The sequence below is a fragment of the Nyctereutes procyonoides genome, unplaced genomic scaffold (assembly GCF_905146905.1).
Source record: "Nyctereutes procyonoides isolate TBG_1078 unplaced genomic scaffold, NYPRO_anot_genome, whole genome shotgun sequence".
In the NCBI taxonomy this organism is placed as follows: Eukaryota; Metazoa; Chordata; class Mammalia; order Carnivora; family Canidae; genus Nyctereutes; species Nyctereutes procyonoides.
The window spans coordinates 57,676,568-57,693,988 of record NW_026575051.1 but is presented as its reverse complement, the minus strand read 5'-3'; the positions used below and the strand labels follow the sequence as shown (position 1 = coordinate 57,693,988).

The 17,421-nt window shown below is 36.1% G+C and overlaps 1 protein-coding gene across 2 annotated transcripts in view; it reads left to right on the top strand.

The window, feature by feature from the left end:
* Positions 1 to 17,421, top strand: part of USP45 (ubiquitin specific peptidase 45) — a 78,764-nt gene that overhangs the window by 42,243 nt on the left and 19,100 nt on the right. The window contains exon 9 of one of the 2 annotated variants that reach the window (XM_055330726.1): positions 2,968 to 3,055. The exons of the other annotated variant lie outside the window; for it this stretch is intronic. Within the exon in view, the coding sequence (XP_055186701.1) occupies positions 2,968 to 3,055 (88 nt within the window). The remainder of the gene's footprint in view (positions 1 to 2,967; positions 3,056 to 17,421) is intronic. 2 annotated transcript variants of the gene reach the window in all.

Below are 17,421 nucleotides of genomic sequence, written 5' to 3'. Positions count from 1 at the left end.
ACCCTTCCACTGTGTATAGTTTAGAGTTTATCCCATCTTTTGTATTTTTATACTTGTGATTTTATTTTCCTATTTCTAATATTTTCATTTGGCTAATGTATCAGTATCTATTTGTCCTTTTAAATTTTTTCCCCTACTTTTCCTAACATATAGGCCTTTGACAGTTATGTCTTTAGATTTTTGTACACTCTTAACATATTGTAACAGCTTTGGGACAGTTCTATAAAATATTTTGGAGTAAAGAAAATTCACCTCAGTTATTGATTTTTCTTTAGTATATGTGCTGCCAAAGAACACAGTTGTTGAATGTTTTGCCTTTTCCCCATTTTTGCCCCTTCCATGTCCTCTACCCTTCCTTGCTTCCCTGCCATTTTCTTTACCTCCTCTCCCTTCCATGGCCTCCCTGCCTCATATCCCTCTCCTGTATGCATAAAAATTTCAAATATTAATACAAACTAGCCTCTGCACTCTGGGCTGGCCTTGGAGATCCAGGTCTCATACTGGCTCACAGTTACCCTGCTGCCTGCCACTTGTTTGGGGGATGTGAGGAGAGTCTGTAGAAGGTCTGGCCTAGTTTCAGGTCCCTAGGCTATGTCTGGGTTGTGTTGTAGCTTTAGACGTTTGCCTGAGGGCTTCCTTTGAAGCTCTTGGCAAGGTCAGGCAACCTTAAATAGTGCGCCCAGTTCTGGTTCCTGTCTGAGGTGGAGTATTTTTCATTTCCTTTACTCTTCAGAGCTGAGCCTTTAACCCATAAAGTCTGTTTTTACCTCTGCTATTTTGTTCTATTTTTGCTCTGTGGGATTTATTTGTATTTAATTCAGGTTATGCCTTTGTTTTTTGTTTTGTTTAGCTTTTTTTTTTTATATTTTGTCAATATGCTTTGACTAGAGAGAGGTTTTTGATTATCAACAGATTGATTCATCTTCATCCACAAGACATCTCCACAAATTCTCTCTTGTTCTAAATATCTTTTTTTTTCTTTTTTTTTTTTTTTAAGATTTTGTTTATTTATTAATGAGAGACACAAAGAGAGGCAGAGACATAGGCAGAGGGAGAAGCAGGTTCCCCACAGGAAGTCTAATTTGGGACTCAATCCCAGGACCCCAGGATCATGATCTGAGCCAAAGGCAGACGCTCAACCACTGAGCCACTCAGGTGCTCCTAACTTTCTTTTTCTTGTTAATCTATTCCTGTTTCATGAGTATGCATACATTTTCTTCTTACAACTTGAGATTTTTTTTCAAGTTTTCTCCTCTTTCCCACAATAACACTTTTACTAAGGTACATTTCCTGTGTATGTTTCATGTTCCCTTCATTTTGAATAGGATGAATCTTTTCATATTTGGTGATTTTTCTCTTTTTAGGTTTGAAGATCTCTTTGGTATTAGTAGTTCAGATAAGCTCCATTAGAGATCTATAAGTCATCATAGAATTTTTTACCCAGTCCTAGGTAGAAGAAGAAAAAAAAAATCTAGCTTTGTTAAATTTTCTTGAGTGGTTTAGAAGGTGGTAATTGCTCTGTGCATAGTTGAGATGGAGCTATAGGCAGAGACATGGTGGAAACAGTTTCTCCTTTGTTCAGGGATAATTTCTATCCTGTGCATCTGTTTTGAAAGCAATAGACTGTTCTTCCTATCTGCCGCCAGGCAGATAAGAATCTCTGAAGGATTCCCTGGTTTCCTCTTGCAGTCTTCTTCTAAATCACTGGCCTTCCTTGATGCCTACAGCACAAATGTCATGTTATGCAATTTCAGCCTTTCATGGACTCCAGCCATGGAATCCAAATAGGGTTGGGATGTGTGTCCATCTTGGTTTCTGTCCTCAACTCTGATCTAGAAGGTGAGCAATACCACCACATGCAAAAGGAGAAGCCCACAAGGGGAGTAAGTCAAAGTCTTTTCAACATCATGCTGTTTTTGCTACTTAAGAGTAACTGAACTTACGGCTCCTGTTACAGGCTAGACTCACTACTATTTCAGATAGCTTTTTGGCACCAGGGACTCACATTAATGCATTATTGGAGTGAATATTAATTATGAGATAAGGAATAATACTTAAAGTATTGGACCTTAAGAATCAGAAGACCTGGATTTATGTCAGGCACTCAGCTTGTTCTTCAGTTTTCTCAAGTGTAAAACAGAGTTTATATTAATTATGAATTTTGTAACAGCACTGCTGTGCATATCAAATGAGATATGTTACACATATCCTAAGGAGACCATTGTAAACTTCTGCCATAATATATTCTTACTGTTTTATATTATTTGGACAAAATTCTTTCTCCAGCTTAGAGCACTATCTAAATTTAGTACTTATTTTCATTTAAGGCAAAATGCTTATTTTAGTATTATAGTTTATTGCAGAAAATACTACTCTTTAAAGTGACTGAAATCAGCTAAATATTTGTTTGTTATGATGTCTCCAGAAATAACACCTGATCCTTTACTTACTACAAAGATATCTAATTGCTAAATCCTTAAAATCAATATATTCACAGAGATACCAGTTTATAGTTCTTTATTTTAATCTAAATAACCTCTTTTTTTTTCTTTTGGTTTTTCAGGATAGGAAGATAGTAGATCATGGGGGGTTGGGTTTGAATACTGTTTTTTTGCTTGTTTTGTGACTTTATAAATTATGTAAATAATCCCTCTAAGCCCTGATATTTAAAGTGGAGAAAATAGTGCCTCCCAAGCTTGTTTGAGAATTTTATGACTTGACATTCATATATAAAGCTTAACACGTATGTACTATGCTTGCATGTAGTAGTTGCTTGATAAATGATAGCCATATTATTCTCTGTGTACCTAAGATCTCATCTTAATTGGAGCAGTGTTTAGTTAGTAGAAAAAGACTAACTTGAATCTTTGACTATGTGTTATTTAAAAATGATTTTAGATGGTAGTAATATATTGTTGATGAAATGACCTTCTTTTTTTTCTTTTCTGTTTTGTTTTTAAATCATAGGGCCCCTCGATTTAAAAGTTTCCAGCAACAGGATAGTCAGGAACTTCTGCATTATCTGCTGGATGCAGTGAGGACAGAAGAAACAAAGGTCAGGTTTTGTTAAGTTTATCACATATACTCTTTAAAAAGAGGGTACAAAACTGAAGGAATTAATTTCTGCCATCATTTTAATGTAGGTTAAGAAGTAATTTGATTTTTTTTTCTTTCTGCTTGTTCCCTTATATATATATTTCTTGCCTCTTCTTCTAAAATAATATTTTCTTTTACCCTGTTGCAACCCTATTATCCTTTATTAGTTAAGATCCTTTGGCTATAAATAAAAAAAAAATCAATGCGAGCTAACTTAAATGAAGAAAAGAGAATCTAAGAATCTAGGTGAAGGGAGGTACAGGTTGGGGATACAGGGACAGGAAGGTTCTCAGGAATCCAGAGAATATTCTCCTTATTTCCCTAGTTTCTCTGGCTCTGGATTTTCTTTGTTCATCTCCTCACAGAATGAGTAGTTTCTCTGCTTCTCTCTCTGAATGGTAGCACATTATCTTCATATTTTACATACGTTGCAGTTCTGCATATATAAAACCAAAACCGACTATGAATCCCAATTCTGAATTCTTAAGAGAGAAACTTTGTTACCCCATGTTGGATTAGGACACACCCAGGGATCAGTCACTTGTAACTAGGGGCATGGGATCCCAGCCTCCTGGATCAGGGAATGTTTCTGAAAAAAGAAAGAGTGGCTTATGGCCTGGGTAGATTTCCCCAAACAGTGTTCATTGTAATCTTATCTCTTGATTGATTGATGGTAGTTGACTTTAATATTAAATGAGTTAAATTTATCTTTTTTGTGGGATCCTGCAAATAGGATATAATTTTTCAGAGAAAATGCAAGATATTAAAGACGTTAAGTACATAGCATATATCTTCCATTCCCCTGCCCCCCACCCCATTTTTACTTATAGCAGACATTATTATTAATCATTCATAATAGTTCTGCTGAGTCTGGATTCAGCCTCAGAATCATTCTCAATCTAGCACTGCAGGCAGACCCTGTCAATCATAATTGTCATAGTAGGTGAAATCCTGTTTTCCATTCAAAGTAAACAGACTTCCTAATCTCTATTAATATGTAGGAAAGCAAACATGTGAAAATGAAGTACTCATGCTTGTGGTTGCTGTTACGATGCTGCTAGGCAAGGTGGACCTTCCTTTTTTTTTTTTTTTCTTTTTTTTTTTAACTCTTCCTTCAATTGTAATATTCCAGCTTTCAGTGAAGACAGAGGTAGGGCTCTCATATTTTCTTGTAAATTATCTTAAAGACAATTTAGTTAATTTCTAAAGTTAATCACTCCCTCCTGCTACCAAACAATGTTTATTACAATCCTATTCTTAATTGGCTATTTATTGGCTTTCATATTAAATTAGTTGAATTCAACTTTTGAAGGTGTCACTCCTTTCAGCCATCTCTCTACTTTATGTGTGTGTGTATATTTAAGTTTTATATATGCATTTTATATATGTATATATTTTTAAGTTTTTATTTTAGTTCCAGTTAACATACAGTGTTCTATTAGTTTCAGATGTACAATGTAGTGATTCAGTACTTCCATTCATCACCTGATGTCCATTGCAACAAATACTTCCTTAATCCCCATCACCTGTTTATCTATTTCCTCCCACTCCCACCTCCCCTTTGGTAACCATCAGTTTGTTCTGTATAGTTAAGAGTCTGTTTTTTAATTTATCTTTCTCTGTCTTTTTTTCTCCTCTTTGCTCATTTGTTTTGTTTCTTAAATTCACATATAAGTAAAATCATATTATTTGTCTTTGGACTAACTTCATTTGGCATTATACTCTCTAGTTCCACCCATGTTGTTGCAAATGGCAAGATTTTGTTTTATTTTATGGCTGAATAATATTGTTTGTGTGTGTGTGTGTGTGTATAAATATATATCTTTTTCCATTCTGTACATTGCCTTTTAGTTTTATTTCTTTTGCTGTGCAAAAAGCTTTTTATTTTAATGTGTCCCAATAGTTTATTTTTACTTTTGTTTCTCTTGCCTCAGAAAACATATTTAGAAAGAAGTTACTGTGGTCGATGTCAAAGTTGTTACTGCCTGTGTTCTCTGCTAGGATTCTTATGGTTTCAGGTTTCACATTTAAAAGTCTTTAATCCATTTGAGTTTATTTTTGTGTATGGTGTAAGGAAGTGGTCTAATTTCATTCTTTTGTATGTACCTGTCCAGTTTTCCCACCACCATTTATTGAAGAGACAATATTTTCCTATTGGATATTATTTCCTGCCTTGTCAGAGTTTAATTGACCATATAATTGTGGGTTCAGGAGTGCCTGGGTACTCAGTTGGTTAAGCATCTCAGGGTCCTGGAATGGAGCCCTGCATCTGGCTCCTTGCTCAGTGGGGAGTCTGTCTCTCCCCTTCCTTTTGCCTGTCCCACCTGCTCATCCTCACTCTCTATCTCAAATAAAGAAATAAAACTTTAAAAATCGTGGGTTTATTTCTGAGTTTCCTATTCTGTTCCACTGATCTATGTGTTGATTTTTGTGCAAGTTTCATACTGTTTTGATTATGCAGCTTTGTAATATAACTTGAAGTCCAGAATTATGATGCCTCCAGCTTTCCTTTTTTTTTTTTTAAGATTGCTTTGGCTACTTGGAGTCTTTTGTGATTTCATACAAATTTTAGGATTTTTTATTCTGGTTCCATGAAAAGGCTGTTGGTATTTTGATAGAGATTTGATAGAGATTGCTTTAAATGTGTAAATTGCTTTGGGTAGTATAGACATTTTAGCAATATTTATTCTTCCAATCCATGAGCATGGAATGTCTTCCCATTTCTTTGTGTCATCTTCAATTTCTGTCATCAGTGTTTATTATAGTTTTTGGAGTATAGGTCTTTCACCTCTTTGATTTGGTTTATTCCTATGTATCTTGGTTTTGGTGTAATTGTAAATGGGATTTTTTTTTTAAAGATTTATTTATTTGAGAGAGAGAAGACACAAGCATGCACGGTGGAGGAAGGGCAGAGAAAAAGGGAGAGGGAGAGAAGCAGACTCTTTGCTGAGCTGGGAGCCTGACACAGGGCTCGATCCCAGGACGTTGAGATCATGAACTGAGCCAAAATTGAGTCAGTCGCTCAACTGACTGAGCCGCCCACGCTCCCTGGGATTGTTTTATTTCTCTTTCTGCCGCTTCATTATTGGTGTATGGAAATAGAAATGCAACAAATTTCTGTATATTATTTAAAAAGATTCAATTTATTTATTTGACAGAGAGCAAGCGCAAGGAGGAGTGGCAGATAGAGGTAGAGGGAGGCAGAGGGGGAGGGAGTACCAGGCTCCCCTCTGAGCAGGGAGCCTGATGTGGGGCTCAATTCCAGGACCCCAGGACCATGACCTGAGCCGAAGGCAGATGCTTAACCCACTGAGCCACCCAAGCACCCTAGATTTTTGTATATTGATTTTGTATCCTGCAACTTTACTGAATTCATGTATCAGTTCTTGCAGTTTTTTGGTGCTATATATATATATATATATATATATATATATATATATATATAGTATTATGTTGGCTGCAAATAGTGGAAGTTTGACTTCTTCCTTACCAATTTGGATTCCTTTTATATCTTTTTCTTGTCTGATTGCTGTGGTTAGGACTTCCAGTACTATAATAAAAAATGGTGAAAGTAGACATCCTTGTTTTGTTCCTGACCTTAGGGGAAAAGCTCTCAGTTTTTCCTCATTAAGGATGATATTGGCTGTGGGTTTTTCATATTATGACCTTCATTATGTTGAGGTATATTCCCTCTAAACCTACTTTTTGAGGGCTTTTATCATGAATAGATGGTGTACTTTGTCAAATGCTTTTTCTGCATCTATTGAAATGATCATATGGTTTTTATCCTATGTTTGTGGATGTGATGTATCATGTTGCTTGATTTGTGAATATTGAACCACTATTGCAACTCAGGAATAAATCCCACTTGATCATGATGAATGATTTTTTTTTTTAATGTGTTGATTTGGTTTGCTAGTATTTTGTTGAGGTTCTTTTTTTTACATCTGTGTTCATCGGAGATGTTAGCCTATAGTTCTCTTTTTTTAGTGGTGTCTTTATCTGGTTTTGGTATCAGGGTAATGCTGGCCTCATAGAATGAATTTGGAGATTTCCCTTTCTTTTCTATTTTTTGGAATAGTTTGGGAAGAATAGATATTAATACTTCTTTAAATGTTTGATATAATTAACTTCTGAAGGCATCTGTTCCTGGACTTTTGTTTGTTGGGTTTTTTTTGATTACTGATTGAATTTTTTTGCTGGTAATCCATTTAAATTTTCTGTTTCTTCCTGTTTCACTTTTGGTAGTTTATATGTTTCTAGGAATTTAGTTTTCTAGGATGTCCAATTTGTTGGCATACAGTTTGACATACTATTCTTTTATAATTGTTTGTAATTCTGTGGTATTGGTTGTTATTTCTCCTCTCTCATTTGTGATTTTATTTATTTAAGTCCTTTCCCTTTTTTTCTTGATAAATCTGGCTAGAGGTTTATCAATTTTATAGATTTTTCCCCCAAAGAACCAGCTCCTAGTTTCACTGAGGTGTTCTATTGTTTTGTTTCATTTTATTAGTTTCTATATCATTTATTTCTGCTCTGATCTCTTTTATTGCCTTCTTTCTGGTGGTTTTAGGTTTTGTTTGTTTTTCTTTTTCTACCTCCTCTAGGTGTAAGGTCAGGTTGTTTATTTGAGAGTTTTTTGGCTTCTTGAGGTACGCCTGTACATACATCCTTCTTAGAATTTGTCTAGGAAACTTTTTCTCTCCTTCTATTCCAGATGATAGCCTTGTTGGATAGAGTATTCTTGGCTGCAGATTTTTCCCATTTAGCACTTTGAATAGATCATGTCATTCCATTTTGACTTGGAAAGTGTCTGCTGAAAAATCTCCTGATGACCTTATGGGCTTTCCCTTCTATGTAACTGTCTTCTTTTATCATGCTGCTTTTAAATTTTTTTCTTTATCACTGCATTTTGCCCATTTAATTACAATATGTCTTGGTGTGGATATGCTTTTGTTGATTTTCTTGGGGCTTTTCTGTGCCTTTTGGATCTGTTTATCTGTTTTCATCTCCAGATTAGGAAAGTTTTCAGCTATTATTTCTTCAAATAAATATTCTGCACCCCTTTCACTATCGTCTTCTGGGACCCTATAATACAAGTGTTATTATGTTAGATGGAATCACTGAGTTCCCTAAGTCTGTTCTCATGTTGTGTAATTCTTTTCTCTCTCTTTTTTTTTTCAGCTTGATTAGTTTCCATTATTTTATCTTCTAGGTCATTAATTCATTCCTCTACTTTTTCCAGCATACTGTTTGTTATATCATCAGATGTGTTTCTAATCTCATTTATTGTTCTCTTCATCTCTGATTGGTTCTTTTTAATCTCTGTGTTAAGGGTCTCACTGATGTCTTCCACTCCTTACTCAAATCCAGTGAATATCCTTATGATCATTGCTTTAAATACTCCAGCAGGCATGTTCCTTATGGCTGTTTCACTTAGATCTCTGGCCATGGCTTTGTCCTATTCTTTCATTTGGGACAAATTTCTCTGTCTTCTCATTTTGTCTAAGTCCCTATGCTTGTTTCTATGGGTTAAGAAAGTCAGCTATGTATCCTATTCTTGAGAGTAATGGCTTTGTGGAGAGATCATATAATGCCCTATTATATAATGTCCCCTATTATCTAGGGCTGGCACTTCAGGGAGTATGTCCAGCATGTGCTGCATGCAATCTATTGTTGTGTCCTGGCTACTTTATCCTTGAGGTCAGTCATCTGCAGATGCCCTCTGTGTCTGTTGTGGCAGTGTTTGGTCCCTGGTCTGAATGTGGCAAGTGTTTGGTTTTTTGTTTTGTTTTGTTTTTTAATAATCTCTACACCTAATGTGGAGCTCAAACTCACAGCCCCAAGGTCAGGAGTCACATGTCCTTCCAACTGAGCTAGCCGGATGTGTCTCAGATGTGTCAGGTCTTAACTAGGTATGCTCTGGTTGGTTTGTGCTGAGACCTGTTACCGCTGCTGCCAGAATTGAGGCCCTGCAAAATTTCCACATGGGGAGATGAGGTGTGGGCAAGGGACTGGACTGGTTTTCTGGGGAAGGGGGCCCACTGCCCTGGGACTAAAGTAAATGTGAAGTAAAGGGGCTGTTCCATGGGCGGGAGTGGAGAAGTATTGGTATAAACAAGTTAGCTAGTGAGTGGCTTCCACAGGTGGCCCTGTGCTTATGTTAAGGAGTGGGGGGAGGAAAATGGTGCCTGCCAGTTCCTTTGTTCCCAGAAGGGTCTCTCTTTGAATGCTGTCTCTCTGGGATGCACTCCAAGATAAGCAAATAACTTCCCTACTGTGTGCCCCAGGTACTCTTCAGATCACTGTTTCCGCACTATATGTCCATGTGCTATTTGCCTGCCTTCTCTTCAACAGCAGCACAGTGACTTCTGGGTTCTATCCCAGCCAAGCCCTCTGACCTTTAAAAACTCTAGATTTTAAGTCCCACTGGTTGCCAGAGCTCACAATATCCAGGCCCTCTTGCTTTCCCAGCCAGTTGCTATGAGGATTTATTTTCTCTGTGTGTGCCGCTGTGCACTAGTCTCTCACCCTCCTCCAAGGCCATGGATGCCTCCCCACTTCAGCGGCCATGATCTGTTTCTCCCAAGCCAGGTCTCTGCACTTCCTACCTTCTCCATTGTGGTGTCTTCTCTCACTTTAGTTGTGGAGTTTGTTCTGCCAGTCTTCAGGTTGATTTCTGGGGTATTTAGGATGATTTGATAGTTACCTAGTTCTATTCATGGGACAAAGTGAGCTTAGGAATCTCCTACTCCGCCATTTACCTTCCTGGATATACTCTATATATTTCCATTATGTACCTTATCATCTTCTATTTAGAGTTATGTCTTTTTTTAAGATTTATTTATTTACTCATGAGAGACAGACACACACACACAAAGAGGCAGAGACATAGAGGGAGAAGCAGGCTCCATGCAGGGAGTCTGATGCCGGATTTGATCCCGGATTCCGGGATCCTGCCGTCAATCAAAGGCGGATGCTTAAGCACTGAGCCACCCAGGTGTTCCTAGAGTTATGTTTTCATCACCTCTCTTATATTGTGATCTCCTCATGGAATGACACTGTGTATTATCTCTGTATCCCACATACCTTGCACATAGTAGGTGGTTGGTGAATGTTGAATAAGTTGTCTGTACTTAACTTTTAAATGGACAATTTCTGGGCAGCCTGGGTGGCTCAGCAGTTTGGCGCCGCCTTGGCCCAGGGCATGCTACTGGAGACCCAGGATCGAGTCCCACATCGGGCTCCCTGCATGCAGCCTGCTTCTCCCTCTGTCTGTGTCTCTGCCTCTCTCTCTGTGTCTCTCATGAATAAATAAATAAAATCTTAAAATAAATAAATAATTAAATTAAATACATGGACAATTTCTGTTGAGAATTTGAATTGGAAAAAAGTAAGCAGTTTCTTAAATCATTGTTTCTTGGGGATTTGCAGTTATTTTGAGTATTTTATGATTTGAACAAACTGATAAACTGATAGGATAATACTACATTACTTCTTATCTGTAATTTGTTTTGAAAAATCCATTCAAGGATTTACAATTAAGTTTTGAAAACATTAGCACAATCCTCCTGAGCTAATATTTGATCTTATTTTCTTCGATTTAGAAATTGATACCTAGAATGGGAGATTTGAACTTGTCTTTCTGATTACCAAATGAATTTAATTCTATACAATACTGCTTATTAAAGTTTAGTTTTAACACTTGATCATCAGTGACTAGTATAAATAATACATTTTTAATTTGCTATTTATAATTTAACCATAATTATTTCACTATTTGAAGTAGTATTAAATCTGATTCAGTGACTTTGGTATATTGGCATTCTTTTTGAGGGAGTTGATATGAGGTAGCAAGGTGGGGAGAGATACAAACAGAAACTTCTATCTTAATTGATAAATATATTGATGCTTCTGAGCCTACAGAAGATGCAGGTGTTACTTTAAGATTAATTCAGATTATCCATTTCTAGAATGATTGCTTTTCTACTATGATTTTGTAAGAATATGTTTACCACATGGTCTTGTATCATAAATGGAATTAAAAATTACCTCCATTGTTTTTCTCTGTCAATATTAAAATAAAACTATAAAATCTATCCCTATCTTTTTTCTTTTTTTTGGCTCTCTTCTATTACTTGATGGCATTCTTTGTTACAATTATTGTTTTGTCATAATGGTGCATTAGGATTCACAGCATTTTAAAAACTCAGTTCAGTGGGAAACATTGCTTTCTTAAAAGCTCTTATCTTCCTCTATTTGAGGGTTTTACATGGTGTGGCAAAATTAAAATGTCAAGTCTGTGGATTTATTCAGTCTCGGAAGCAAGGACAGTCGTGCCAGTCAGTTACAGTGAGTACCCAAGCAGGAGCTGCATTGTCTGGCCTGGGAACTCCACAGCTGTTAATCGTGCTGCTGTTGTAGTTTGTCACTGCCATGTGGTTTTTGATTGAAGAAAGGCTACAGCGTTATGTCTGCCACCAGAATCTTTTAGTAATGATTAAAAACTACTGACCTCCTTTCATACTGTTTCATTAAAGTTTTTTTTTTTCTTATGACTATAGAGTTGATGGATACAACATGCTTTTTCCAAATAGAGTGCTAAAGGGGATCATTTGTGCAAAAATAGTAAATTTTTCATGGACAAAAATAAAATCAAATTGACTATAAGAACTTCTTTTATAGGCGATCTGTTCAACTTACAAATATGCGCTTCTTCACTATCTTGCTTTTAATTTTGAGCTATCACCAATTAATGATACTACATTTTTATTTTCAAAGATGTATCACTATATATTATTGGTGAGAGTTATTTTATTGGTGAGACTTTTAAAGAAAGTCTCAGCTAACTTTTAAACTATAAGTGTTATACATTTTTATTTTTGAAAGAAGTTTATGGTTGAGATTTGAAATAGTCGGACCTTGACATTGCTAATTGATTAATGTGCTGCAGTTGTTAGCAGTTCCCTGGCCAAAGTGTGTGTGTGTGTGTGTGTGTGTGTGTGTCTTTATCGCTTTTTTTTTTTTTTTTTTTTAACTTAAATGGTTCAAAGCAGGACTCTTAACAATGAGAGGCTGCACAGGGACCTAAACTCATTTATTTTATTCAACTTGATGGATTACCTATTAATTAACTCCTCTAATATTTTAGAGAATATAAATTTGTGACTAAGATACAGTAAGACAAATGTTTAATAGTTTAAAAGTTAATAATTTAAACAACTCCATTGATTTCCTTTTTTATTTTATTTTTTAAAGATTTTATTTATTTATTTATTTATTTATTCGAGAGAGAGAGAGAGAGAGAGAGAGAGGCAGAGACACACAGGCAGAGGGAGAAGCAGGCCCCCTGCAGGGGGGCCCGATGCGGGACTTGATCCTGGGACTCCAGGATCATGCTCTGGGCCAAAGGCAGGCACTAAACCGCTGAGCCACCCAGGGATCCCCCTGATTTCCTTTTCTAAAGAGTTTGACATTGTAGCTTACATTTCAGCTATAATGGCAAAGGCTCATTAAGTCATATTGAAAGTTGTGTTTGAATTAGTAGAATATTCAAATTGTAAAGTAAGTTTATAGACTTATGACCTGGGTTAAAGTTTTTATCTCTACTAGATGGAGAGGCTTTTTATAGTTATATTAAATATTTACAGGTGAACATGATATTTATTGGAATCTTTATGTAGTTCCATTCTGCATGGAATTCATACCATTCTAATTTGCTTATTTTCATTCAACAAATTCTTTTCTGAAGGTTTAAAGTCAACTTTAGCTCAGACAGTATCTGAATTAGATTTTCAGATTTATTGCATCTGAATGGAAATTATTTAATATATAATAGCTTTTGGGATAGATTGTATGATTTTGATTTTCTTCATATATATTTCAAGACAGTATTTCATGGCGTGGATTGCTGTATGTTTACTTTTATATCCTTTGTATATATTTAAGTTTTCAAATCTTGCATCAACTTTCAAAATATGCTTGAAGAGAACAGTGAGCAGTTCTAGGAAATATAATGTGCTGATCATAGGCCAGCTAATAAATGAAACTCAGTTTTACAATTTTGGGGAGAAGGTATTAAAAACTTACCATGAAATGTGTTCTACATGCAAAAGAATGTATACAGATGTATACATCAGTTTAAAGCATAATGTAAAGTCATTTACCACCAGGACCCCTCCTCACCATCACACCCAGAGTTTAAAAAAATAGGATGTTTTTAGTGCCATAGAAGCCACCTGTTCTTTCTTTTCAAACATGTCATCCTCATCAGAGGAAACCACCTTTTTTTTTTTTTACTTTTACAGTAATCATTTCATTGCCCTTTCTTATAGTTTTGAGAGCTACCTATTTATGCTTAAACAATAGATTGTTTAGTTTTGCACAACTGGTTAGCAAGCACAAACCTATTGCCATTATTGGATGAAGGAGGATTGAGAGAATCTCTGGAACATAGTCTGGCTTTGGCTTCCCAGAGTTTCTAAGACTTCTTTCTGGAGAAGTCAGTGGGCAAGATCGTGAATGTGTTCTGAGCCATGCTTGTCAGCATCAAAGCAACTGACAGAGTTACAGGAGTGACCAGGTGTTAGCTCTCTAAAAGGGTTAGAGGTTGCTCTGTATTTTCTGCTCCTGAGTTCAGGACCCACCTCTTTGCTCTCAGGAATAGGTCAAAGCAGAACAGCATTGGGTAGTAATGTGTATCCTCTGCTGATCTATAGCAGAGCGTGGGGAGAAGAATAAGGACATTAGCAGCTCATTCCCCATATATTCTGTTCTCAGGTTTTTTTCTTTTTTTAAGATTTTATTTATTCATGAGAGACAGAGAGAGAGAGAGAGAGAGAGAGAGAGAGAGAAAGAGGCAGAGACACAGGCAGAGGGAGAAGCAGGCTCCATGCAGGGAGCCTGATGTGGGACTTGATCCCAGGACTCCAGGATCACACCCTGGGCTGAAGGCAGGCGCTAAGCTATTGAGCCACCCAGGGATCCCAGTTCTCAGATTTAAAACATAGCACAGGGATGCCTGGGTGGCTCAGAGGTTGAGCGTCTGCCTTTGGCCCAGGGTGTGATCCCAGGATCCAGAGATCATGTCCCACATTGGGCTCCCTGCGAGGACCCTGCTTCTCCCTCTGCCTCTCTTTCTGTGTCTCATGAAAAAATAAAATTTTTTTTTAATAAAACATAGTACAGTAGCAAAAAGGAATTTTGGTGTTGACATTATGTCTATCTCCTGGTCTCACTGCTTCAGTTTGGATTGGTTGTCTCCCACATTTAATGTACAAGCATCATTCTGGAATTCCTTCTGTGCTCCTGGGAATTCCTTGCTTCTCTTATGTGTTGGCCCTCCTGTTTGCCTGTAAACTATGCTGTCTTTCTGGTTTATGCTCTCATTTGGTGTGTGGGTGTGTGTGTATTTTTCTCCTTTCTTTATTCTAAGGTGGCATATACTATACATGTACTTTCTGCAGTTTTGTAGTTTTCCCTTTTTTTTACTTAATAAATTGTAGCAATCTTTCCATATCAGAAAGTAGGAAGGCCTCTCTCTCTTTTTTTTTTTTACCTGAACATATCAAACCAGTATCTTACTGATTCTCCCTTATGTGTATGTTTCCATTATTTTTGCTTTTATGTACTCATAAAAGCGGTGATGAATAAGGTATTTGTGTTATTTTGCATGTGTGTAAGTATATCTGTATACATATAGAAGTGAGATAGCTGGACCCAATGATAAATGAATTTGTAATTTTGATATCCTCCATAGGCATACAGTATTCACGTCTGTCAGCTACATGCCAAGTAAGGCTGTTTCCCCACAGCCTCACCCAAAGAGTGTTTTGTCAAACTTTCTAATTTTTACCAATCTGCTAGGTAGGAAAATGCCTCTCAGGGTGGTTTTCTCTTACTTTCATGCATCAGTGCATGACTTTAGACCATGCATAGACTTTCGACCTTCTCTATATATGGAATCTCTTCATTAATGACTGGTGGGACCTGCTTCTTGATACACTTTCTTCCCTTTGAAAAGGACTAAACAGAAATCTTAAGTTGTCATCATTATTATCTTACTCCACTCTATCCTTTCCTTTTTTTTTTTCGCTCTATCCTTTCCAAAGGCAAGGAGTCTATAGAGAGCACTCCAGAATTGCATCTCCCTCTTTTTCTTTTTATATGCTGCAGTATATTTATTCATTTTATTTTTTCCTCAATTTTTAATATTTTGAAGTGTAATTGACATAATAGTTTCAGATGTTCATTGGTTTGGCAGTGATATATATTCCTCAGTGCTCACTACAGTAAGTATAGTCACCATGTGTTACCATACAGCATTATTACAATATTATTGACTATATTCCCTATATGATACTTTTCATCTCCATGACTTATTTTTTTATAACTGGAAGTTTTAAATTCTTAATCTTCTTTATCTATTATAAAATCTATAAGATTTTATTTATTTATTCATGAGAGACTGAAGAGAGAGGCAGAGACATAGGCAGAGGGAGAAGCAGGCTCCCTGCAGGGGGCCTGATAAGGAACTGATCCTAGGATCCTGGGATCATAACCTGAGCCAAAGGCAGATGCTCAACCACTGAGCCACCAGGTGCCCCTTTTCCATTGCTTCTAACTGGTTTTTGTGTGTATAAAGGCTATTGACTTCATTATATTTATGTACCCTATATTAAATTCTTTTATTATTTATAGTATTTCATTTCAGTTTATCCTTTTGGCTTTTCCAAGTAAAAAGTTTCATCATCTGCAAATGATTTTTATCTCCTTTATAATTTTTATACCTCTGAGATTTAATTTTCTATCAAATGTATTGACTAGAACATTAATACAGTGCTAAATGATAGTAATAAATCAAGGGATTTAATCTTACAATGTTTTTCTCCTTATATCTGTTAATATGATGCCTTGTATGAATAGATTTCCTAATATCCCTGCATTAGTAGAACAAAAATCTTTAAAAAATTTTTTATTTAAATTCAGTTAATTAACATATAATATATTATTGGTTTCAGAGGCAGAGGTCAGTGATTCATCAGTCTTATATAATACCCAGTGCTCATTATATCATATACCCTCCTTAATGTCCAACACCCAGTTACCCCATCCTCACCACTCCCTCCCCTCCAGGGCCCCTCAGTTTGTTTCCTGTGATTAAGAGTCTCTTATGGTTTTTCTCCTTCTCTGATTTCATCTTGTTTTATTTTTTCCTCTCTTTCCCTATGATCCTCTGTTTTGTTTCTTAAATTCCACATAAGAGTGAGATCATATGAAAATTGTCTTTCTCAGATTGACTTTTTAGAACAAAAGTCTTCATCATACTATAAATACTGTTCTTTTAATGTGCTTCTGTATTTTGAATTTTTTTCATACGTGATATGGTGTGTGTTGTATATATTCTCTGGTCAGCTTTGGTACCGATATTATGCTTCATGAACATAATTTGAAAGTTTCCCCTTTTTATGCTCTGGAACATACGTTTAGTGGCATTTTTCTGTGAAATTGTTAGGGCTTGGAGCTTTTTGTAAGGAGTACTGTGTAACACCATTCTTCTCTCTCTGCCCGTTCCCTGATCCCATGAAAGCTGGAAGATACTCTATCTCTTCTGGGCCTCATTTCCTGGAAAATTATCTAACTTTTTCTGAATTTTCAAATGTAATTACATGAAAGTGGAGCAAAGTAGTCTCTTTCATGATTACTTAAAATGTCTTTGACTTTGTTAGTGGTTTCCTTCTTCTTAGGTACAATGTTAATGCTTTTCATCCTTACTTTGATTAAGATTGGCTAGTAGGTTTATCTGTCCCCCACCCAAAGAATCAGCTTTTGATTCATTGATTAATCTCTTCAATTTGTATGCTTTTATCTTCATTAACTCTTTTGTTGAATTTTGTTATTTACTTTCATTCAACTTTGATCTCCTTTTTCTAAATTTATGACTTGGCTCCTTAACTCATTTGTTTTCATTCTTTTTAATTGATTTAAATATTTAAGGCTGTGAATTTTCTTCTGAACAGTGGAAAGTATCTGGATTCTGATATGTAGAATCTTTATTATTCTCTGGTAAGTCTGCTGTTTGAGTTTCCTATCTCTTTGATATGATTTTTTTTCTTTAATAACAGAATTAGGTATCATTTTCACACCAGAGACTCCAGGTCAAACAGCGGTCTCAAATACGAAAATCTGTGATTAAGACTTTACTTAAAAACTTTTGGAGGATAATTCACAAGCTTTCTTGTCACTGCACTGCCAAAATGTGAATTAGGATTAAATTAATCCACTAAGTAGGGACATTATTAGTATAAAAGGTGATGATTTATTAGC